At 40.4% G+C, this 23,945-nt stretch overlaps 1 protein-coding gene across 2 annotated transcripts in view; it reads right to left on the bottom strand.

Annotated features, from left to right (window-relative positions):
• The window catches only part of asic2 (acid-sensing (proton-gated) ion channel 2), a 506,219-nt gene that overhangs the window by 168,281 nt on the left and 313,993 nt on the right, over window positions 1–23,945 (bottom strand). The window contains exon 1 of one of the 2 annotated variants that reach the window (XM_041817044.1): window positions 1,859–3,533. The exons of the other annotated variant lie outside the window; for it this stretch is intronic. Coding sequence (XP_041672978.1) covers window positions 1,859–2,551 — 693 coding nt within the window. The 5' untranslated portion in view covers window positions 2,552–3,533. Of the gene's footprint in view, window positions 1–1,858; window positions 3,534–23,945 lie in introns of those variants that run through there. 2 annotated transcript variants of the gene reach the window in all.

The raw sequence follows: 23,945 nt of genomic DNA, 5'->3' as shown, positions 1-23,945 counted from the left end.
AGGTCCTGTTGCTTTCTTTTAATGCTTTTCATATCAGAAGTGTTCTGTTTTTAGACCTCCAAGCCAGAGATAGCCAGGGCAAGACATCATGCTGCTGGGTCGTCTGTTTTGGGCAAGTGTCTCAACAACACTTTGAGAGATTTTCTTCAAACTTTGCATTGTTGTCCACCTGACTTAAGAGTGAGATGGACTTGAGGATGAACTGATTAGATTTTTGAGATTAAAATTCACTTTTCTTGTTACATATTGTCAGCTTTCAGTCACCTTGTTTCAAAGCCTCTGAGGAGATACACTTTATTTGAGGAACATAGAAGCTATATTAGTCTGTCTTTACTGCTCTAAACTAACATTAACATATAGGGACAAAGAACAGAACATCCACATTGGTTAGCAAGGTCGCAGAGGCACAGTAGTTCTAGTTAACTGTGTAAAGCACATTTAATTGCTTTGGATGAATGGTGCTTCAAGAGTAAACGTGCCCTGACTTGCCTTCCCTACTTAACTCATGATCAAGTCTTGTTTGTTCTTTTTGTGACAACTTCAGTGAGTCAGCATTGATCTGCCAAACAACACTATTAGACTCAATATGCTAATTGTAAACTTAAAAAAAAACAAAAAAAAAAAACAGAAGTAGAAAAATCTGTACTCATCCACTTCATACAGGTAGAAGCAGAGAATGTAGCTTTGACATGACAACAGGAAGACTGGGCTACAGAGGTTTGGTGAGCTTACAATGAGTATTTAAAATTATGGTCTGTTATGCATTACATCAAATACATGCAATTTTTCTTACTCTCATAAAAGCCTGTTAAGCTAATACAGTGAATGCAACGGATGAAGGAATCTGGCTTCAAAAGTTTCAGAAACTACGTGAAGAAAAATGCATTTCAAGCATGAAAGAGAAGTCAGCAGACTTTACAGTGGCAGATCCCACATATCAAACGAGCCAAACCTAAAACCTCTGCACACAGGTATTCATCTGCCATTTCTCATTTCTCCCTCTGTCACTCTCTGACTCTGAGGCCACAGAAGAACAGAAATGAAATGACTAAAAGGAAAAAAAAAACAAAGTTAAAAAAGACAGACTGTGCATTACCGCAGAGAAAACATCTGCCACGGTTCAAGCGAGTCGAGGGAGCATACAAGCAAGAGCGGGCACACAAATCCCCCACTCCCACAACCGCCCACACAGAAAAGAAGACAGATATGAAAGTGATCAGACGCAGAGGCAGTAAACTTCTCTTGGGGGTACACTGTTATGTGGGAAAAAAGTGTTCTGATATGAAGCTTTTGTAGCTGTGCCTCACCATAAGCTTAGATATACATGAGCCATATTATCCTTGTTATTGCATGAACTTGGCCGGTGTGCATGTTTTAACTCTGCAAAGGATGAGTGTTCTCTTGAACAAGCAGAATTTCTTTTGCAATGTATTTTTTTACTGGTTTCTGGTGATTTGATGTGTGTGGTGTCCTGTTTGCTTGAAAAACATCTAAAAGACAGCTGTTTGATGGGCTAAAGCTGCTTTTGTATTGAGCTTCTTTTTATTACAGGTATAAAAACCTTTCTGTTGAAGTTAAGATTGGCAAAACTTATGTTGAGACAACTTCTATGATACAGAGTTGACTTTTTTTGCAATGTATTATGACCAGGCTTCTGTTGACATAATTCCAGATTGTTGCATCCCATTTGCTTGAAAAACATTAATAGACAACTGTTTCATAGGCTAAGGCTGCTTTTGTATTGAGTTGTGTTGTTACAAAAGGTATAATGACTTTTAAAACTGACTTTGAGACAACTTCTAAGATTTGGTGACATACAAAGCTTCCAAAAACAGAACAAAATAATGGTTGGACTTACAGAAGAGAAGTTATGAGCCCCGCATGGCTCTCCTCTGTATTTGCATGAGAGCAGCATGTCGTCCAGTTGGTGGCTCAGTCTATCCATAAACTCCAAGTTGGTCCCCTCAAAGTTTCTTGGCGGCAGAAAGAGCCTGAAGTCTGACAGCTTCTTGAACCAGGCCTGACGGTCCTCCTGAAGCAAGTCCAGAACCATAGGCCTCACTGTCCGGTTGGCCAACAGCAGGCCTAGCCAATGGCCCGCAAAGTACAAGTCGCTCTTGGTGAGCTTGTAGAGTCGTATGGGATTGTTGTTGCAGATCGTAACAGCGGGAAAGGGGAGTTCTTTGGCCCATTCTGTGTGGACCCGTGTGTATGTTGGGAAGGAGAGCCAGTGGAGAAGGCGGTTTGAAGACCAGGATAAAAGCAGGCCCAGGGAGGTGCAGAGGGCCAGTAGCCAGAAGGCCCTGCGGCCCATGGAGCCACCAGGGACGCACACATGCCTCAGGCCATGCAGGCGTGTCCTTGACAGAAGAGTGGAAGTGACCCGAGCCAGAGTTTGCTTTGCAGCACGCCGCTGACGACCCTTTCTGATCATGGCTGGGGAACCCCGCCGGAGACAGCGCCCCTCCAGGGCCATAGCTCCCCAGAGCGCTCCTACAGCCGCGGGAAAGGCTTCATTTCCCAGCCAGGCCTCAGGGGCTGGGGCCCACATGTAGCTCCAGGATAAATCCACTACTGTAATCCACACCTGGATATGTGCTTGGCCTTACATTTATCGACCACTACTGCAGGCGTGGCTGTCAATACACTGCATTAAATGTGCAAAATACCCTCTCTGTTTTGAAGTCTTCTCCAGGAGCTCTGGTGAACTCAGCAGCTACTTGTTGGTCATCTCCTCCTTGCTTTTGATCCAAGAGGAGTCCAATCATCCAACTCAGCAGGGGGACGGAGAAGAAAGAATAAAATAAATCAGCTAGGCAAATGTGCTCCAAGCAAGGTGGCTTCTACATGAGTGACTCCAGCATCGACTGCAGTTAGTGTGACAGTGAACAAGACAGGATGAGACAGAGAGCGAAGGCAAGAGTAGGAAGGGAGGGGAAGAGAGGAGAAGGATGGAATACAAAATACCAAGAGCAGAGCAGGAAGAACCGGAGCAAAGAAAAACAAATGAAAGAAAGACGGTAATTAAAATAATGAGACTACAGCAGAGGGAATTGGTTGGTGTGGTGCGGTTGGTTGCCTTGTTCCAGCGCAGTGGTTTCTCGTCTTCAAAGAAAGTGTGTTGTCTTGGCTTCACTGGCTTGATGAGGCATTCAGCAGCTAAAGGCAGCAATCAGTTCCTTGTCACTATTAAGAACAAGCTTTAATTGCAATCACGAAAAATAAGTCCACCATGCTCATTTGTTACGGTCTTACTTTTGATGCCTTTTACTTTTCAGTGATGTCACTGCCCTCTTCCTCGTCTCTCCCCCCTTCTTTGTGTTTTCACCGGTGTGATCAAGTCCTGCGGGTAACCACTGGGCAGCTTCATCTTGTAGCGAACCTGCTTCCCAGTGAGAAACATGCTACAACACACTTTCACATGGAGTAAGAGGCACTCATGCGAAGTCAGGGACACAGACTCGCAGCGGTTTCCTGCGGGAAACCAAACCAGAGATAATCCGTTCTGTCACACTCTGATCTCATCTCCCCCCTTTCTCTCCGTCTCTTGTTATCCCCTCTTTTTCCTTCTTACTTTTTCCTCCCCCCACTCCAAAAAGATGGCATCTCTAATCTTAAGATTCCTCTCATGTTCCCACTCCTCCTTCTAAAAATACTCTCCCCAAATCAAATCCATCAACTTGCCTTCTCCCTCCTCCTCCTCCTCTTCTTCGCTCTTGTGTCAGTCAAGCCCCCATAAGCTCGACCTCCTGTCAGGCACCCTCTTCTTCTCCTCCTCCTCTTCTTCTTCCCCACTTTAAGCACGCACTCCTTCACTTCTCTCCCCCCGTCACAGAAGGCTTTGCTACGCGCTTTCCTCCCTCTGTGTCCTTGTCAGCTGCATACAGCTTGCTCCCTCTCCCCATGCTCCAAATGACTTCTCTCCCCTCAGTGATCCCTCTCCGTTTGTTTCCCCTCCCTCCCTGTCTCGCAGTCTCTCGCGTTTTGCTCCTCTGTTTTGCTCTGGATTTCAGGCGGCTCGTCCTCCATTCGCACCTCCTTCTCCTCCGCCTCCTGCGCCACAGCTCTGTCCGCGCAGCCGGCGAGCCCGTCACTGATGAGAGCGCCTGTCTCTCTCTGTACTAACTCGTGCCGTCCTTCGCCCCCCTCTGTTTGTCTGCCGCCGCTGCTGAGCCGAACAGCTACAGTGCAATGAGAGACTGCTGTGTGCATCAATGTGAAGGTTTGTGTGTCGCCGAGAACAGCAAGACATGGCGAGTTCTCCACTTCACTGTCAGCTAGGCTATAGTATGCAAATCTGAGCAGCATGCTGGATCTGTCTGATGTTTCTGATAAACATGAAACAATATTTTTGTGAATGAACTTGCAAGTCTCAATTCTTGGACAAAAGTGTGACTATTGGTACTTGATTTTGCCAGTTGTAGCCTTCTTAGTTTTAACACATTTGATGAAACTTTCACGTTCATAAAATTTAAATTTTCTGTGCAACATCCTTTTGAGAATTAAAATAATTCTTTTGGTCCATTAATGTGTCTTTTTGTTTTTGGCTGTATTAAGTTTGCCAGCTTTAGTCATTTTTCCACTTCATAATAGTTAGCTGATTTGTTTTGTTAAGTTTTGGCTTAAGGGGGCTCCTAATTGGTCTTTGCCCTGGGCCTCCAAATGACTAAAACCGGCCCTGTCTCATACCTGCAGCTCTCCCAGACATTGTTTTTCCATCCTGCCTCATTTTGTAGCTTTGATTTTATGTTTATGTTCTTTTAAAAGTATAAAATGAAACAAAACACCCATGTCTGAACAAGTTTCACTAGATATCTTAACATGTGATCCATGTGTGTTAGCCTTGCTGATGATGATGCATATCGCAATAATCAGCACAAAATAGGAATGTGGGAGATCACTGGTGGGAAGTGACAGAAGAAAACTGTTGTGGATGTAAGATAACATAAGACAGCACACCACAATGAATGAACTTACTGAAGAGACGCACCACCAGAGGACTTGCTATGCTCTCTTTCTCCTACACATGTTCCCCAGTCATGCAACAAGGATAATATCCACATTTTTAAAAATAAATACTTTCTTTGTGTGGGAAATAGATTAATTGGTGTAACTTGCCATGAATCTTTACTGGTGACTTTGTTTACCTTTATAAGAAAAATTTAGGAGGATTACTTTTTTTCAGTTATGCCTGAAAAGAGTCGCAACTTAAGAGCCACATTTGGCTTGAGAGTTGCAGGTTGAGTGTCACTACTTTAGAATAATTCAAGCATCTTTTGATCAGAAATTTAGTATTAATGCAAAAAAATTTTATTAGCTGATTTTGTAACATCACAAACTATTGAAAAACTTTAAAATGCAACAAAATAATTCCACCAGGTTATACTGCTTGCACTCCCTCCTCCTATATTCCCACTCCATGAGGAAAGAGAAGAACAGTTGTGAGAAAGAGCACAGGAATGGCAGAGCCATTGAGAGAAGCCTGTTTAGGCTTGAGCTCACTCCCTTTGCTAGGTTATGCCATTTGCTCTACAATCCCCTAGATATCTATCTTCCTGAGGGAAGACAGGAAACTAGAGAGAAGGAAAGTTGTGAAAAAGAGAAGAGGAATGGTAGAGACAGGGTGAGAAGCCTGTTTAGGGAAGAAGTTGCCTGTCTGCAAGATTATACTATTACACAACATCCCCCTAGATAATAACTTTCATGAGGGGTGAAAGAAGAAAACATATGAGAAAGACAACAGAAAAGATAGAGAAGAGGAGAACGCCTGTTTAGGCTAGAGCTCAGCATTCCACCAGGTTATACTTTTTGCACTACCTCCCCAAAAACCCAAATGGAGAAAGAAAACAGGATCATCAGAGCCAGGATAAGAAGCCTGTTTTGGCAAGGACTCACTCCTCTGCCAGGTTATGCTGTTTGCACTACATCCCTTTCAGATCCCCATCTTATTGAGGGAAGAGTTTTGAGAAAGAGAACATGAAAGACAGATCAGTTGGAAGAGCCTGCTTAGGCTTTAGCTTACCTCTTTTGTCAGGTTACATAATTTGCTCTACACCCCCATAAATCCCTAGCTTTGTGTTGGAAAAGTGGAGAAAACATTTGAGAAAGACAACTTCAAAGTCAGAGTTAGGGTGAAGAGCTTGTTTAGGTCACAGCTTGCCCTCTCTGCCAGGTAATTCCATTTGCTCTACATCCCCATGGATCCCTATCTTCATGAGGGAAATGTGAAGGAAATTTGTGAGAAAGACAACAGTTACAGTCAGGGTAAGAAGCCAGAACTCACTTTCTCTGCTGGTTCTTCTTTTTGCTCTTTATCCCCAAGGATACTTCTTGTAATGAGGGAAGGTTGAAGAAGGGAAGAAATTTTGTAAGGACAACTTGCAAGTCAGAGTTAGGGAGAAAAGACTGTTTCGGCCAGAGATTGACCTCTCTGTCAGGTTATGGTCTACATCCCCATGGATCCCTATGTTTATGAGGGAAGAGTGAAGAAAAGTTGTGAGAAAGACAACTTGCAAGTCAGAGTTAGGGGGGAAAGCTTGTTTAGGCCACAGCTTGCCCTCTCTGCCAGGTTATTCCATTTGCTCTACATCCCCATGGATCCCTGTCTTCATGAGGAAAGAGTGAAGGAAAGTTGTGAGAAAGACAACTTTACAGTTAACGTTAGGGAAAGAAGCCTGTTAGGCCAGAACTCACTTTCCTTGCCTTGCTTTTTTTTTTTTTTGCTCTATATCCCCAAGGATACTTCTTGTAATGAGGGAAGTGCAAAGACGTTTTGTAAGAAAGACAGTGTGAAAGTCAGAGTTCAGGGAAAAAGACTGTTTAGGCCAGAGATTGACCTCTCTGTCAGGTTATGCTCTACATCCCCACAGATCCCTATCTTTATGAGAAAAGAGTGAAGAAAAGCTGTGAGAACGACAACCTGACAGTTAAAGTTAGGGGAAGAGGCTTCCTTTTGCTCTACATCCCCATGGATACTTATTCTAGTGAGGGAAGTGCAATAAAGTTCTTTAAGAAAGACAACTTGAAAGTCCTCCTAGATCCCTAAATGTACGAGAAAGGACAGCAAGGTTGAGAGAAAGAGACTAGGGACTGAAGAGTCAGGGTGAGAAGACTTAGGCTAGAGCCAATCCCCAGGGGGTTAGGATGTAAGAAAAGAATTGGTTGGAAATGTTTTTAATGGCTTTACTGCTGTCATTAAAATGCAGACAGAAAAGCTGCATTCAAGGGTTAGGTCATGTTTAAGGAACTAAAAGTAATTCAAACAAAAAGAGGATACATCACAGGATGGAAAGGAGTCAAGAAAATTAAATGGCTATGAAATGGGTCCTATTTCCTTTTCCATTAATCTCAAATAAGAGCTATATTTCAATCTTGCAGCAAGTCCTCAGTTGCTCTGCAGGAAAACATAAAACACCCACACATCAACCATCAAGTAGTCTGTGCAGGATGGCATCCTTTTAATTATTGTAATTTGAATTCCCTGTTTGTACAAATTTATTTCACTTCTTAAACTGTGAAGTTTATAACTGGCGCCCACAAAATATAAAAAAAAACCCCAGTTCAAAACATTCAAGATAAGCAGACTTCATCAATGCGAGTTAACAAGAAGCTTCTGCGTCAACAGTTAGAAAAGGCTCTTGATCACCCAATGCATGCTTTCATTATATTAAAGGTTTCACTCATTAGCATTCACCAGGGTTTTTCTTCCAATTACAGGGGAGCGGTTTCCTTCCTGTGTGAGGGTATTTTTAATTTTACCTTTTTGTAATTGAACTCCCTGAATGCTGCTCTCAGCGTCTGCAGGTAGAGGTGGATTAAAGAAGAAAATGTAATTTCAAAGCCTGAATGAGGCTCTGAATCATTATCACAACATCAGATAACTTTTCAGTTGCATAACGGGAGTCACCAAGGCTAGAAAAGTTATTACAGAACAGCTTTGTTACAACAGAAGTGGACACAAACATTCAGTTTGCTGCAAGATCAACCAAGGGCGTGAGTTCCATAATTTTCTGTTGCTTTTCTATTTTAGAAGATACTTGACAATTCACTGTGATCTTATTTTTAGATACATGATAAAAAACATTTTAAACACAGCAGATATTAAGCCCACACAAAAACCTTAAGAAATCTTTCACACTGTCAAAAGAAATTAGCCATGTGAAGCGGTGTGTACACACACGCAGGCAAATTAGAGACACGCACAATAAAAGAGGACAGTGCTGTAAAATTGTTGAAAGAGTAAAACACATCCATGTATAATGCATAAACAGTCCAAACACAAAAGAAGAATGCAGTTTTGAAATGTCAAAAGCACGCTCGTAGACTTATTTTCTCCAACACCTACTGTATGCAACATTTGCACACACACACACACGCAAACACACACAGCCTGCAGCGAGAGTCAGAGGCAGCCTTCCAGAGCCTGAATCCACAGGCTGAATAATTAGCTCAGAGCAATAAAGAGGGCTTCTCAGTCCAGCTATGCGGTCGGTGTAAAGAACAGCTCAAAGGCTCAACATATCCAATTTGCAATTCCAAAACATAAGGGAAATCACTGATTAATTAGGGATATAGCAAACCCAAGCGTCTGATACAATTACACAGCATCTAATGGCTGTTCTGCCTTGGCATGCATCCCCCCCTATAAAAAATTCCTTGTACGCTTTCATCAGCTACATTGTCTCTGATCAAAGGAAACATAGGTTTAAACTGTAGAGAGCAGCCTGTAAATATAGAGCACAGTTAACCAGTCATAGCTTCATGTTAATGAGGCCTGAAATGTTCTGGAGAATGGATGCCGGGTTGAAAATGGCTCAATAGCTGCAAAAGCCAGAGTCTGGCATGAGCTAGGAAGGCGACAGCTGGAGATTCACAAGGATACAAGCTTCAAATCGGCCTTGTCTGTAAAAGCACAGGTAAGGCCCTGACACTCGCAAGAAGATGGAGGTGAAAAGAAGCAGTGGCGGACATCCTAGTGCAGGCCGCCATTCATCAAAAACCCCAGCCTGATTTAAAATGACAGGCAAAGCAATCAATGGCTTTTTCTCCGCCTTAAGAGTTTTCTATCCTGACTGCAGTAACTCCTGTCACAGCCGTACACTGCTAGGTAGCCTCTGTCTCCGCCTCCACTCCGATCCTATTGGATTTTTTAAATGAACAGAAAGGATAAATCCAGGGGGTAGCTGCTGATTAAGTCCAAAGATTGATGTTCTTGAGGTAGGCGCTCATTTACATAATCGTCATTAAATCTAATGGCAGTTGTCAGGTTCACACAGAAATTTAGAATGGCTTCTTTTGTATGTAGGCAGTAGAAGTCTTTGATTTGCTGTCAGCGATGATTACATGTTGCACAATGGCTCAAAACACCAACTGTGCTACTGTTAATCAACGCACATATTCCATCTACACAGCAGCTAGGGAGGCACGATTTAGATCACATCAGTATAGTTGCATTTCTGAGCTGAAGATTTAACTGCACACCAACTGTTGCCTCTTAAGCATCTTTGATGTGGCCTACAAACCATCCTGCTCTGTTTTCACCTGTAAATGACGCTATGTTGAGTCTAATAGAAGGTTATGGTTAGAAATGTCCTCATTTTATCTGAGACGGTTTAAGACAGTTTAACAGATGCACACTTTTTTACGTTAGTGTGGTGTCTGCAAATGCACCGAGGCCAATTTTCTATGTTGAGATGGACCAGAATGCGTTCAGTGGAACTGCAAAGACTGACCAAAAAGGGAGTAATTTGCTCCAGAGTGCGCTTCACGTGGAGATCGCATGCAGACAGAGTATGCTAGCATAAGAACCAAACCTTAATTGCTTGCTCAATGAAAGCTCTATCAGATTAAAAAGACAATTCTTAGCGCAATATAGCAGGGACTTAAAATGTTACATCTGTTAGCCCATAAAAGATCATCTCTATTAAGTGTTAGCACTAGCAACAATTCCGATGTACATCCAGATACATCTGCAAGAAATAAGAATCATCTCTGAATGATTGACAGTGACTTTTGGACATCAATCTTTGTTTTTTCCTTCTTTGTATTGCCCCATTAAAGCAGTCTCATCTTTTTTGTCAATGGTTCATTAAAACAACATTAATATACAGTACTCTGCAGATTTTTTAGGCATGTTTGGGCCAAAAATTGAGGATTGAGTTAGGTATATATCTGGTAAGTGCACTGGCTGAGGGCACCATTGGGCAAGAAGTATTGGAATAACCCAGGTCGTGCTCTGGATGTCCTTGCATATCACCACGGGCATGGAATAGTAACACCTTTAGTGTGGAGTAAAGGGTGGATGTGGCGAGTAAGCATGGCCTAGGGGACTGCCTGGGCAGGTAGTAAGGTTGTGCTGCACAAGTCCAAATGGCCTGAAAACCCCTGGTGATCTCCGGTCATGATGCCAGGGGTGAAAAGGCCAAAACTAAAAGAGCTTGACCTTGGCTGCCAAGTGACACATGTGTGTCAACTTATGTTGAGCTTGACTCTGGCCGCACCTTTGGCTCTCCAGCCCCAGGTTGAGGCACCCCACGGAGAATCCTTAGTGCCCTACATGCCTAAAACCTATGCAAATAACTGCGCTAACAGCTGCTTGTTTTGGTTAAATAAAAAAGAACAAAAGCACTTGGCAAATTACTTGCAAATAAAGTCCATGGTAAAAACGGCAGTCAAAACTGAATTTCTGAGGCACTCAATAAAGACCTTTTTTTGAATAAAGATGTCTATGTGTTTCATCAGATGTCCTGGTGAAGACTTGTTAGAGAAGATTTCTTTGATTTTGATTACATCAGAGTGCCTCAGATTTTCAGTTTCGACTGCCGTTTCTACCATTGACTTTATCTACAAGTAATGTCCAGAACATTGGTATGACTGTCCCAGTGTTCTAGACATTTCTGACCCCATGCCGTTCTCACCTTCCTTCTTTAAGCAAACAAGAAAAAAATTTGAACCTGGTGTTTCAATGTGACTTATTCATTCTAGTACTTTGCTATAAATTTGGTCAAAGTCGGGTCTGAGCTGCCAGTGTCGTTTGGTGGCCTATAGTTTAAAGTCGTTTGTACTTTATTAATACATTAACGAAAACTTGCTTGTTAAGTCTGACTGGCAGAGTCTACTATTACCAGAACACTTCCACAGTCAGTTGGTTCAACTGAATTCAACAGACTTGTTATTTATCTACAGAGTGTTTCAATGGGAAAATGATGGTATATGGTCCTGGATAAAGATTCTTTTATAACAGAGTGTTACAGTGATGCCTTTAATTAGTTGAGTCCACAGTTTTCTACAAATATGGCTAACAGGTGCTACTACTAAAGGTATGGGTCATGGAAAAGGTGGGTGGTCATTGTTGAGCTTTATGGTGATGAAAGCAGGCACTGCATACATCAGTCGACAGTGGTCACAAAATGTAGAATTTTAACATTTTGTACTGAAATGTCACAAGTGGGTCCTAAATAATCAACAACACGACTAAAAATACACATATACAGGTAGGTTTGCAAAAGACATGGGTCAAACTTTTTGTACAGAATTGAAATAGAAGAGACTGAACATTTTAACTTTCAGTCTGTTCATTTGTTTGTAAAAACTGAGATATACAACCGCTGTGCTGTTCACTGACTGTAGGTTATTCATTTTGTCACCTCTCTTCCTGTTTGGAGCCACTGAAGATTACAGAAAGAAGGGGGAAAAAAAAACTCATGCAAAGAAAAGGAGTTCAATCACAAAGAAAGTATTACAGATGCTGGCCTTTTGTACCTGCCTGTGAACTGGTTTTGATTGTAGTATGAAGTTTTTAATACTCAAGCACAGCACAAAGAGAAACAGAGTGAAGTTCATTCCACCTGTGGATGGCAGCGCTGTCAGCTCCATAGGGGCAGGAGGTGACAGGACTCAGAGGAAATTACAGAAAAGGACCTCTGCGGGTAAAACGGAACATTTAACTGTAATGGTGAGGCTTGGCTGAGCTGTAATACAGCCTCAAGCAGGGAGGGAAAAATAGCCATCAGTGAGGTAGGAAGAAGTTGCAAACAATGATTTCAGGGCTAATAGTAATAATTTCTGTATAAATGGAGAGTGTGGGCTTTAGCTGACCTCTGCAACTCTCTAAACACAGATCAACTCTTGCCAGGTGTAAGGTCAGGTTAAAATTAAATCACATTAAATGATATGAAGCTAGAATGATCTCTGTGTGGAGTTAAGAAGTGTATGGTGTGTAAGAACTAAAGAGGAATGTAAATAATAAATACAATCACTTGCCCTTTCTTGAACAATTTGGAGTCAGGTAATAGAGGATTAGCAACTCGTTTGGACAAATGTTAAGTAGACTCACTTCTTTCTCGCCTTAATCAATGGAGGTGAAAGTGCAGTGATTGCATCCCTGCTGGACTGAGGTTTCCTGGAGCTGCAGGCTGCTGATGCAGCGATGGCCATGTTAAACTGATATTGGCATATGTTATTCTAATTATACAGAACATCCATATTTTATGCCTGTAAACAGAAAAAAACACAGCACAGCTTATTTAAAGTCTGCTCACTGATGCAGAGAAATGTGGACAAGAGATTTACTGTGGAAACAGTCATCATCATACATCAGCAGCTGCAGCACCATTTCTTTGTGTTTTAATTAACTATCCTTGCAACATTTAACAGAACATAGCCATACATAAATCACTTTTTATAATCAGGGAAGGGAATGTTTTACATTTCTATTCACAGTGGATTATACTGAATAAAACAAGCAGCAAAATTACCACTTTGAGTTGAATATATGTTAAAAAAAAAAAAAAAAAAGAAATAATTTGATTTTATTGGCATGTAAAAGAAAACGTCAGAATGATGCAGAAGCACCAGACATTTCAATTTTCAATTCCATACAGTCCTCTTCCTTCCCGCATTTTGATCCTCGGCAGTTTGGTCAGAGATTTTAGGGTGCTATGCGCGGAGCCTCGAGGAACTCGCCTCAGGCAGTGGTGAGCAGCAGCCTGTAGAGGTCTGGAAAGCTTACTCTCTTGTAACTCCACACCAACATTTCTTTTTTTAAACTGGTAGACCTCAGCTTCAGCTAATGTTGATACAACTTTAACCACTTTCCCTTTAGTATTATAATATATGGCAAAATGCTTGTTCTAAAGTGCAAGTAATTAGAAATCGAACATTTCTGATTACTTAAAGTGGTGAAGTGATCTTCCATTTAAAGCTACACCATACATCTCAGAAAGGAAGTAAAATTTTCCAGTATAAACTATATTTCCAGTTTTAGATTAAAAGAAAAATTATAATATTAATTTAATTCAGGAAACAAAGTCTGGCATGAAATAACAACATTGTAAACATAAGCAAATAAGCAACATTTCATTAATAAAAACAGAAAAGGTGGGAGGTCTAATCTGGGATGGAATTATGTATAAATCCATTTAAGAAGTAGTTTCACGAATGGTGGGTCACTTTAGCTTAATTTGCTTGATTAAGCTAACTTAGCTATGCTAGCTTAGGAATTAACTTTACTATATAAACCAATGTAAGTTAGCTTTATCAATGTGAGCTTCAGCAACGTACCAACATAGCTAAAGCTAATGAAGCTATACAGATAACATGGATACGTAGCTTATATAGCTGCCACGTTAGCTATGTAGCTTCATTACCTATAATTAAGTTGGCTTTAGCAACTTGAGCTTTAGAAAACGTAGCCAAAGATCATCAAGCTACATAGATAAAATAGATACATAGCTTATGTAGCTGCTTTGTGAGCTTAGCTTTTGCTATGTTAGATACATTAGCTACATAGCTACATATCTCTGTTAACTACATATCTCTGTTATCTACATAGCAGCTAACAGAGCTATGTAAGCTATACTTGCTGCGTTTTAATGTTTTCCTGGAAGGGGAGCTATTTTCCTGTAAACAGACCATTTACTCTGCTTTATTAAACATTTTGTAATCATGTTTTGCAACATTTTAACTTTGGCCGTCTGCAGCCAGACTGTCTTGTTTTTTATTGGCATAAATCTGTGTATCATCAGCATAACAGCTGGTGGTACCACAAATGCCACCCCCAGTTGTGCAACCTTTATCTAAACTCCAACAAGTTTGATAAAACAAAGCAAGCAAGATTTGCACTATAACAAAAATATATACATATTTTTTTGTTTTGTTTTGTTTGTTTTTGTTTTTTTGTGCAGACATAAGTAAGCAAGCCAGATTATAGCAAAGCGTGTCTGCCTCCATGTTTATTTTTATCTTATTTGTGTAACCTCATGTTAATTAAACCACCAATTGACACCTTGTGTGTTTACCAATTTGTGTTTTTAATATTACAGTTTTTAAATCTATTGAATTGAATTGTTTCTAGTCTCCCATTTTTCCAATATCCCATATCCAATAAGATGCAAAAATTGCCTTCTGTGAACCAGGCTTAAGCATATGTTTGTGGCTCTTTTTTTAAAAATCAAATTTCTAACATATTTTACATTTAAATACAACATGGAACATCTGCTGTGTGCTAGGCCTCACACCTGGCTCATAATCTGCAAGAGACAAAGGCTTTGAAGAGATAGAAGAACAAACAATCACAGCACAAAGATCAGGATATCTTAACATGAATGTGAAGGCCTTGTGGTTTTTTTGCATGTCTAAATGAATCCTTTTTTTAATGTGTGCAAATTGAAAAATTTAACTGTCTGATGATGAAATAATTGGTACTTTGTTATCCAGCTGCAGCCCCATCACTATGATTAAAACATCAGCTCTGGTTAAACTAATAATCTCCCCCTGTTGACACTACCTAAACACCCTCTGACAGTTTGGCAGCATCCCAGCTGCACTCTGCAGACACCCTCCTGCCCTTTGCAGTTCCCCTTGGCCTTCTAGTCAACTTTACAAACTCTGCTCACGCTTCAGTCAGCAAACCATTGGAAACCTGTGGAACACAAATCTACATTCTAGAGTGTAAGCAGAGACACTTTAACACAAGAACTTACTGTTTAACCTCATGTAAGTATAGGAGCTTTAGGTAAGTTCATAAAGAGTTGGAAAATATAAGGTGTTTACATATAAGGAGCTGTGAATTCTGTGAATTAATGGAGTGTCAAGGCAGAGGCTGTGGAAGTATGATACCTGCTGGGTAATATGAATTCAAACTGGTTTAATTGCACCACTTGTGTAAAATCAATACCAATTGATTCAAAGCAGGCTTAAATATTGATTTCATGTTTAAATTATTCCCCAAAAGTTGTGACTTGATGGATTTTTGTTGTTATGAATTCAAATGAAGTGGCAGAAACTAACAAAAACGCCCTACGAGGATTCTCTTCATATGTGTACACTTTAATTAGTAGCACAGTTAACAATCATTATGTCATATTTCAACAAACGTATCAGTCAGTTACAGGGATGTTTTCTCTTATCTGCTGCTCCTACGCACCCTGAAAGCTTTGGCTGGATTCTCGAAGAAAAACAGCTCTATTGCCTTATTCTCTGCAATTAAGAGAAAACTGCTGGCCACAACATATTGAATCATTCTGACAAGTGAGACACAGTAAACTAAATCAATGAAAGCCAGACTGTATTAAATCAGTTCATGAAGTTGTTAAGATGACATGTTGGATAACTGAATATCTATAAGCTTGCTTGGTTGATTTTCTAGTGTTAATGAATATTAGGTTGATGGATTTTTGAGGGTTGTTTTCTTTACAGGCAGCAGTTTTAAAACCATGACTAGCCTTGTCCTTTTATATATCTTAATAGAAAAAGTTATATTACAGAAAATTGTGCTTGTCAGAGGTACTGTGGTGATTAATTACATTCCTTTACCCAATACTGGATTTGCAATAATCTGAACCCTCGTAAACATTTTTTATTCCATTATGCCTGTTTTCATGTGCAAGTACAAAATCTTACCTCTTTTGTTAGGGCAAAAACAGCAAAATCTGAAATGTTGCTGAAGGATTTAGAGAAATATTTTGGGGCGTGGTGATTCACAAAGTGGATGGTTCAGTTCATGTCTCAGTTTTGAAGAAACATCTTGGTATGAGTTTGTTTCAATAGGAAAAGCTGCATATTTCTAGGTTTCTCTTATTTAGTTTAAAATAAGAGTAGTGCAAGCTATAGTTTGTTCCATAGTCGGTACAGCCAGACATTGAGCAGAAAAAATTTACTACAAACTAAAATGATTTAGACCGTTAGAAAGTTTTTCACCATTACTATTGGGCTGAGCCCAAAATGAATTATCCCAGCCTCCAACACCCCAACAATGTAAAAGCACTGAGCACTTTATTTGATGGAGTTATCTGTTGACGTCTTCTTTCTTTTGACATTAGCTGCCAGTTAAATGTTTTGTTTGGCTTGCAGTGAATTGCAGATGGCTTATTAAAAGTCACATAACATAGTGATTTGTGACTAAAAAAAAAAAAAAAAAAAATCAATTTAAGGCCAGACTTCTGCTTCTCCCTCTCTGAAATGTAGACAGGCAGCCATGCTCTGAGCTCATGGGTGCAGGCTATGAACGGAAGTGGATGTCACAGTGTCACTTGAGGAACAGACATCTACACTGTGCTAAAAGGTCACATATTTCACTTCTGTAAGACAAGTTTATATTTTTCTCAGAGGTCCCCAAAACATGCATGTAAAGTTTGTTGCTGAAAAAAAAAAAACTTTCAGTATTGGATTTTTACATGTCTATAAACCCCCTGTTCAGATCGAGCTGTTTCTGTGTCTGTGGCTTTAAATGTTAGTGAGCTGTCTGACTCCGCCCCTGACTCTACCCCTTTCAGGAAATAACATGCTGCTTAATGGATGTGGCTCTCCTGGTCCTCTTCTGAGAGGAGGATCCCCAATCCCCACCTCTTGCAGTTACATATCAATGTGTCCTTGGGCAAGACACTTAACCCACTGCTTCGATGGTGGTCGGTAAATGGATGTGGATTACAGTGGGATTAGCTAATACTGGTGGCCAATCCTCCAACGCAACCTTTGCAATCAGTGTGTGAGTGGTTAGGTGTGACCTGCACTGTAAAAGTGCTTTGAGTGATCATAAGACTAGAAAATTGCTATATCCCAATGGAAGCTCAAGTCCCTGCTTGTGTCTAAAATCAGTCAAGTCTTGTACATTTATAATCAGAGTTGTCATCAGCCAGTATTTACTGATCTTTGGCCTGTTTCAATGTAATGCCAAAATTTCCAGTTGAATGACATGCCAATTTCCAAATACCTAAATAGTGAAAATTATCGATTACACGTTGTGTTGCCTAAGTTGTAGCACCTAATGTGCAAACGGGCTAACTTAAGCCAGGTATACACGGTGTGATTTTCATGTGATTCAGCCACGAATTTGTTGGGCGTCGTTTCTCATGCTGTGTACAGGGGCCTACGATGGCTGCCCACGGCCTGACTACGACCTTACCATCAGCTCCCGACTGATCGGGAGGATTTCTGGCATGTTTGATATTTTGGTCGTATGACTCTAGACACTTCACAGTCAGAGCAGAAACATGAGCAGAATAAACAACTTTGGGGGATTGTTTTCCTTTGTAAACAGTCAGACAACGTCCTAAATTACCATGACAACAACTGGAATCACTTTCTGATGTACCCTGCTATGATAGAGTAAATAAACGAGCAGGAAATACTCCTCTCTGCTGACCTGCTGCAGCTGCAGACACAGAGGTGCTCCCTGTCTCACCCACACACAGGGAGAGATTGCAGGAGAGGGAGAGAGCGGGAGAGGTATGGGAGGAGAGAATATGACTGGAGACGCTTCACCCTGAATGTGTGAGCCTCTAAAAAAAGGAAACGCTGTGGGTTTCTGTCACAGTCCATACTGACTTTAGCCACACAGTGTGAGCACACAACTCGTGCACTATGGTTGTACGTCATAAATGATTCAATCGCACAGTATGATATGACATTCTGCCACGACTGTTGTATGGTTGGCTTGGAATCGCACAGTGTACACCTGGCTTTAGAGCTAACTGGGCTAATGTGAAGCTAAGTTCTGTTGTTGTTTATGTGTAAAACGTAGGTGTATACTGTGCAACTAACTTAACCAACAATAACTCTGGTTTACTCGGTCTCTGCTGCCTTGGTTTTGGGTCAGGTTCAGCAATAAACATGTGTCCCTGGTCTGGTTTTACTGCAGACATGAAGGTGTTCACAGTTTCTGTATATGTTTTATTGCTGTTAAATTCAGGTGATTGGTCACACATAGCTATCCAAAGCAAATGTCCTTGTTGTAGTTCTAAATGGGCTGAATTCCTGAGAATGGCAAGCCATTTTCACCGCAGACAAAAAAAGGTCTAGTGGAAACTCTGTTTATCATCTGGCAATAAGTTATTTTAGTAGCTGTTGTCAAACTGTTATAAATGACCCTTCCTCCTTCCTTGATAAGCGTACCATCAGACCACTCTTCTAGGGGGACTATAACTTATGAAATGCAACATTTAACAATGAATACAGACATCTGGAAGTTCAATTACTTAGCTTCTAATTGTCATGGACCAAACAATTAATTTTTGGTGAAATGCAGGCTAAATGGGTGACTCCAAAGTTTTATGCACTTGTCTCCCACTCTGGTGTTTTGACTGTCATTATGTGGCAGTGTTAAAGTGTGATAAAATACAAGCAGTGCATATTAAAACAAAGAAATATCACCTAAATAAAAAAGTTACCATGGGAAGGCTTAAATTATGCTTATGTAAATAATGTTGAACAAGTAATGGCACAATTGGGGACCCATATGTGAGAAAACAACTTTTTCTTTGTTGCTCATTTTCTTTTTGTCCAACTAAGTGGATCCATGAGCTTACAGCTGCAGCATGTGGGCTTAAAGAAGAATCAGAACTCCCACCATGCACAAGGCTTCTTGTGTGTCAGACTGTGACTCAGTACTTATCAGCTTAATTCTTGTTGTACAACTTTAGCAGTTGGTAGGGGGCAGCATGTCGAGTCTGCTGGCTGGGACGGCTGACTGCTCATGTGGGACATCACTGTTCTGCAGACCGTGATAGACAAATTCACTCATTTCCAACAGAGAGGCAAGTTTGAGCAAATTCATGCCTTGATGGACAGAAAGTCACTGCGTAGGTGTTTAGGATTATGTTTCGCATAGGTTTACTCTATCAGAACAAACTAATGCACTTCTAAATGTAGTTTTCCTGAAGAGAAACAGTCAGGTGATCAGTAACCAGGTGCTATTGTGTCACATTCGCTCTAATGATGCTTAACGCTCTCCCCACTGTTAAATTTGGCATCTTTCTGTTGTCATTTCTCTTAATAAAGCTTTGTCCCAAGGTTTCCACGGTAACAGAAGCTCCAGCTGGACTGGTATACATGGATGTGGCAACATTGGGAGAAAGCTTCACTCTTCTATGATTTACTTTGTCTTTAGAGAGAATCAAAAGCAATTAAATCCCAAAATGAAGCTCTCCCGTCGTACACTCTAAATTATAAAAGGAAGGAATAAAGAAAGTAACAGCGGGGGGAATAGAAAGCTCAGAGCCCAGACTGCCACAACAGTTTCCAGCTAATGATGCTATTAGTGCTTGGTAGCAGCACAATCAATCAGAGAAGTGATTAGCATGAGCATGTACAGAGAGCTGGGCCATTAGTTAGATGTGCTGTGTATAACCTTCAAGACTCAACTAAAACACACCGCTCATGCCTGCACGCTGGGAGACATTCGGTATGTTGAGTAAATCATACAAATGGCGTCCGTAGGGAAATGTAAAACAGCATCATTACATTGTGTGTGGTTTTATGTATTCATACTTTCATCTAAACAGTGACTAAAGTAAGATCTGTCGTAACAACATGCCCCGAATCTAATATCTCACTTGAGCAGCAGAAGCCAATTTTACTTTTTCCACCTACCTCAGGCTGACAGACAGCTTAATAAGAGCCTCACCGCTGGCTCCATTCACTTCACACTGCATAATAAAAACACTTTAAAACAATTCAGTCAGAGGATATAACGGAGACGCAGTGAGCTGACACGGAGCCACACCAGACGGGTGCTGAGGTGAAGCATGAGATGGAACACAATGGACAGCTTGAATCTGCAATAAAGAAGGCAGCCACTGAAAATCTTCTGAAGTTCAATTTCCAAGTCAATGTGAGTGCTGTGAGCCTCCAAAATAACACACTTTGTGTGGAGTCCTAACCTTCTTATTTAAAGAAAAAAGGCTCATAGGGAGCAGTGTAGATGTAGCTGAACAGTCTGACATTTTAAAACAGAAGGTTAAATGTCAGTGAACAGTCTGAATTTTGCTCTAATGGGGATTTAATACATTTCAGGATATGCAAAGGGGTCATTAAACATTGATTTCTTCATTATTGATACAATTTTAATGATGAGGGAATTATGAGACTCCGAGTGATGAAATATGCCAAAGTCATTTCGCCATTTGATGAATCCATTTCAATCCAAAGTTAATCCTTCTGCGACTCAAATTTCAAGCTGCAGACGACATTCAGAGCCAAGAGACAAAGCACAAAGAGAAGCAGGTTTCATAAAAGAATGGCAGAAATCACGTCCAAGCAATAATCAGGAGTAATCAAGGAGATGCTTATTTGACAAGAGAATACCAGTGATAGTTTCTCTTTGAACCATCATATTCTGTATTATTATGCAGTATGATCACTGCTTCAATACAACACTAAAGTCTGTCATGTTATAAGGCTTATGTTTAGCTACAGTGGCAAGAAAAAGTGTCTGAACTCTTTGAAATGATGTAGTTTTCTGCATGAATAGGTCATCAGATGTAATATGATCTGCATCAAAGTCAGAGGTATAGACAAACACAATGTGCTTAACCTAATACCACAAAAATAATCATAATACTACAAGTCTTTATTGAACATAGCCATTAAACAGTCATAGAGCTGCAGGGAAAAGGAAGTGAACCCTTGATTTGACAACTGATTGAACCCTCTTTGGCAGTGATAATCTCAACCAAGTGTTTTCAGTAGCTTCTGTTCAAGAGGAATTTTGACCATGTATATCAGAATTTCTGACTTACGAGATTAAATGGGATACACCAATAGCAGAGGACCGCTGAAGACTCTTGCCTTCACACTATCCCGAGTGAAGTACTGATTAAAACATGGTGGTGTCCTGGTGAGTTGAAATGAATTTTGATTTAGAATTTTCTTAAAATGCAGATATCTAGTGAGTCATTTTTAAAGACTGCCACCTTTTTAGAGCATCTATGGCTTAGTCACAAGTCTGAAAATCAGTACACTACCTGTTACTGCAGACTGTAGGTGGGAAGTGTCTAACTCAGTGGACGACTTCAGTCATAGTGATGGAAAGTCCTATCTGGGTTGTTTTTCTAAACATTAAGGTTCACTTTTAACATATCAATGTGTTATTGCCTTTCACTATGGGTGTAAATTTGAAATATTTGCAATTTCAATTTTTGAAAAATTGCAATTCACTTTTTATATTAAAGATTGCAACCTTCTTTAACATCTTTGTCACATGTCTGAAAATCAGTACACTTCCTTTTACTGCAGACTGTAGGTGGGAAGTGGCTATCTCAGTGGATAACTTCAGTCACGGTGCAGAAGTGTCATCAAAAACATCAAAAACAACAATAATACAGTGATCACTGTACAACAGACAACATCAAAATACATCAAAAACACTCTGCCAAAGGGCATGATGGGAAAAGCTTTCCATGAGACATTCTAACATTTATGAAGCTTTTTAAACTTCTGTCCAGTTCTGTGGATTTTAAGTACAAGTTTCAATTTTACACCAAAAACCTTACTTTGCTCTCACCTAAGAAGCCACAGCTTTAAACCCAGCATGCAATCACCACAGAGGAAGCAACTGCAGCTTGAGTTGGGAATTCATCCTGCATTCCGTCAACACCATCAATCCTACTGCCCTCAGAAAGCCTCAGCTTTGATCTAAAACTGAAAATTAATTTTGAAATGTATGAATTAGTCATGATGTCCTGATGGTGAAATACAACATCCATTTCCTTTCAATCCCCACATATAACCACTGATTTTCTCCTAAAGGCAAAGGCAGCATCCATCTTTAGAATGTAAATGTATGTGTGTTTAACTGAAACATCCCTGCAGAATATTTTTCTGTTTATCCTCGGTACAAAAGACGAACATTGCATTTTCCTAATCTCTGGGATGGGCCGCAGCTGAAGTACACCCCATTAAATCTTCCAGCACTCCTCATGAGTGAATGCTTCTGGGGGGGGGGGGGACATGACGAGAGAAGGAGGAGAAACTGTGAAAGTCATTCACTGGAGTCCAGCTGTTTTCCCTGAAGAAATGTTGACCCTTGTGGGAATCAGCTTTTAGCAGGGTGCAGGGAGAAGATTGCAGCAGAACAGTGCTGTAAGTGCTTCAATGAATAAAAGATGAGCTCAAGTTATTCTTCTGGCATGAGCTGACTACAACAGATTTCCAATCAGCATTTTATTTGAAAGTCTGTAAGCGACATGTCCCTTCATTTGCAGGATCATACAGGATGCCGGTGTACTTTTTTCAGGCTACTTTGGAGCCAACAAACCGCCATTTTAGTGCTTCTCTCCAGAACAGGTAAACTGAGTTATTGCTGAAACTACAAATGGTTGTAAAGAAATAGATCTCCAACCTTTAGCCGAGGCACCTGGACACTTTACTTTACCCACAGTCTTTTCACAGATAACCTATTCTCATGAACCCTACTAGGATAAGATTTTTCTTTCAGGTGTTCTGTCTTTTTCAAACCGATTTGTGTCAAAGAGAGTTGAAAGAAGGTGAGGGTGCTCTTGGTGTCACAGGTGTTAACAACACATCTGCTCAAACAGAGCTGCTAACAGTGAAAGTGTTTGAAAAAGAATGTTCACACTTTTCAAGGCAATCTTCTCTCCAAACCTTGGACTCCACTTCTGTGAATTGAAGGTAGATGCTGATTAAATTCAAGTCAGGATGATACAAATTCTAAATTCTAAATTTAAAAGCCAAATTCAAACGTGTCCTTCAAGAAAGAACAAGACTTAGCAAAATTTGAGTTCTTCCTTCATTCTCAGAAACTCTACATGGACAAGAGTTCAAAAATTCAAACCTTTCAAAGGCTAAGGGTTGGGTGATGCAATACAGCATTCTGTATCTACCCTATATAAGGCAGGCTTAGATCCTTGAGCAGGGGGTTCTTGGTTGTTCCAAAGTTGAGATGAATATCTGAATCAGCCGTGTGCTGTCAGGGCCCCTTGACTTTGGAACAACCTGCCCGGAAGTTAAGGCTTGCTGATTTAGTAATATCTTACAAATCACTTCTTAAAATTCATTTTTACAGACTCATGTTTATGTGATGTCTCTCAAAATATGCTACATTCCTGGCAGGCCAAGTTTTTTTTTTTTTTTTTTTAACGTATTTCTTGACATCCAATAGTAGTCCTGTTTTAGTCTCCAAACTACTGTATGGTGACAAAATGACAAAATTATCCTCTGGCTACAGGTAGTTTTTATCAAGTCTCTAACTATCCTTGAAAATAGTGCACTTTTTTGCATTCAACACTGGGTAGCATCATCTGTATATTTATGGATATGTGAACATCAGTCATTTATGTGGAAAGGAGGTTGGCCTACCTAGCATGTCTTTGGACTGTGAGAAGAAAACCTACACATATGGAGGCAGAACATGGACACAGGGAGGCTCATGTCTGACTGAAGAACCTTTTTATTGTGGAACTTAAGTGTAAATCACACTAAACATAAGACCTTTAACTCTACTTTATCAGAATGCCATTGCTAATATGCTAATATAAAGCTGGTATATTTCCACTTCCACGTCCTTGTTACATGCACATAGGCTAATCTCTGATAAGTAGCACATCTACGGGGGATGTGAATGCCTCGTGAACTGTGTAGAAAGCTGGCCATGAGCCAAATCTGGGCTAAATTGCTGCATTGGTGTTAGACACAACACCCATGGCTTTAAC

This window comes from Cheilinus undulatus, linkage group 21 (assembly GCF_018320785.1).
Source record: "Cheilinus undulatus linkage group 21, ASM1832078v1, whole genome shotgun sequence".
Classification (NCBI taxonomy): domain Eukaryota; kingdom Metazoa; phylum Chordata; class Actinopteri; order Labriformes; family Labridae; genus Cheilinus; species Cheilinus undulatus.
The sequence above is the reverse complement of the archived record's forward strand: the minus strand, read 5'-3'. Positions and strand labels throughout refer to the sequence as shown.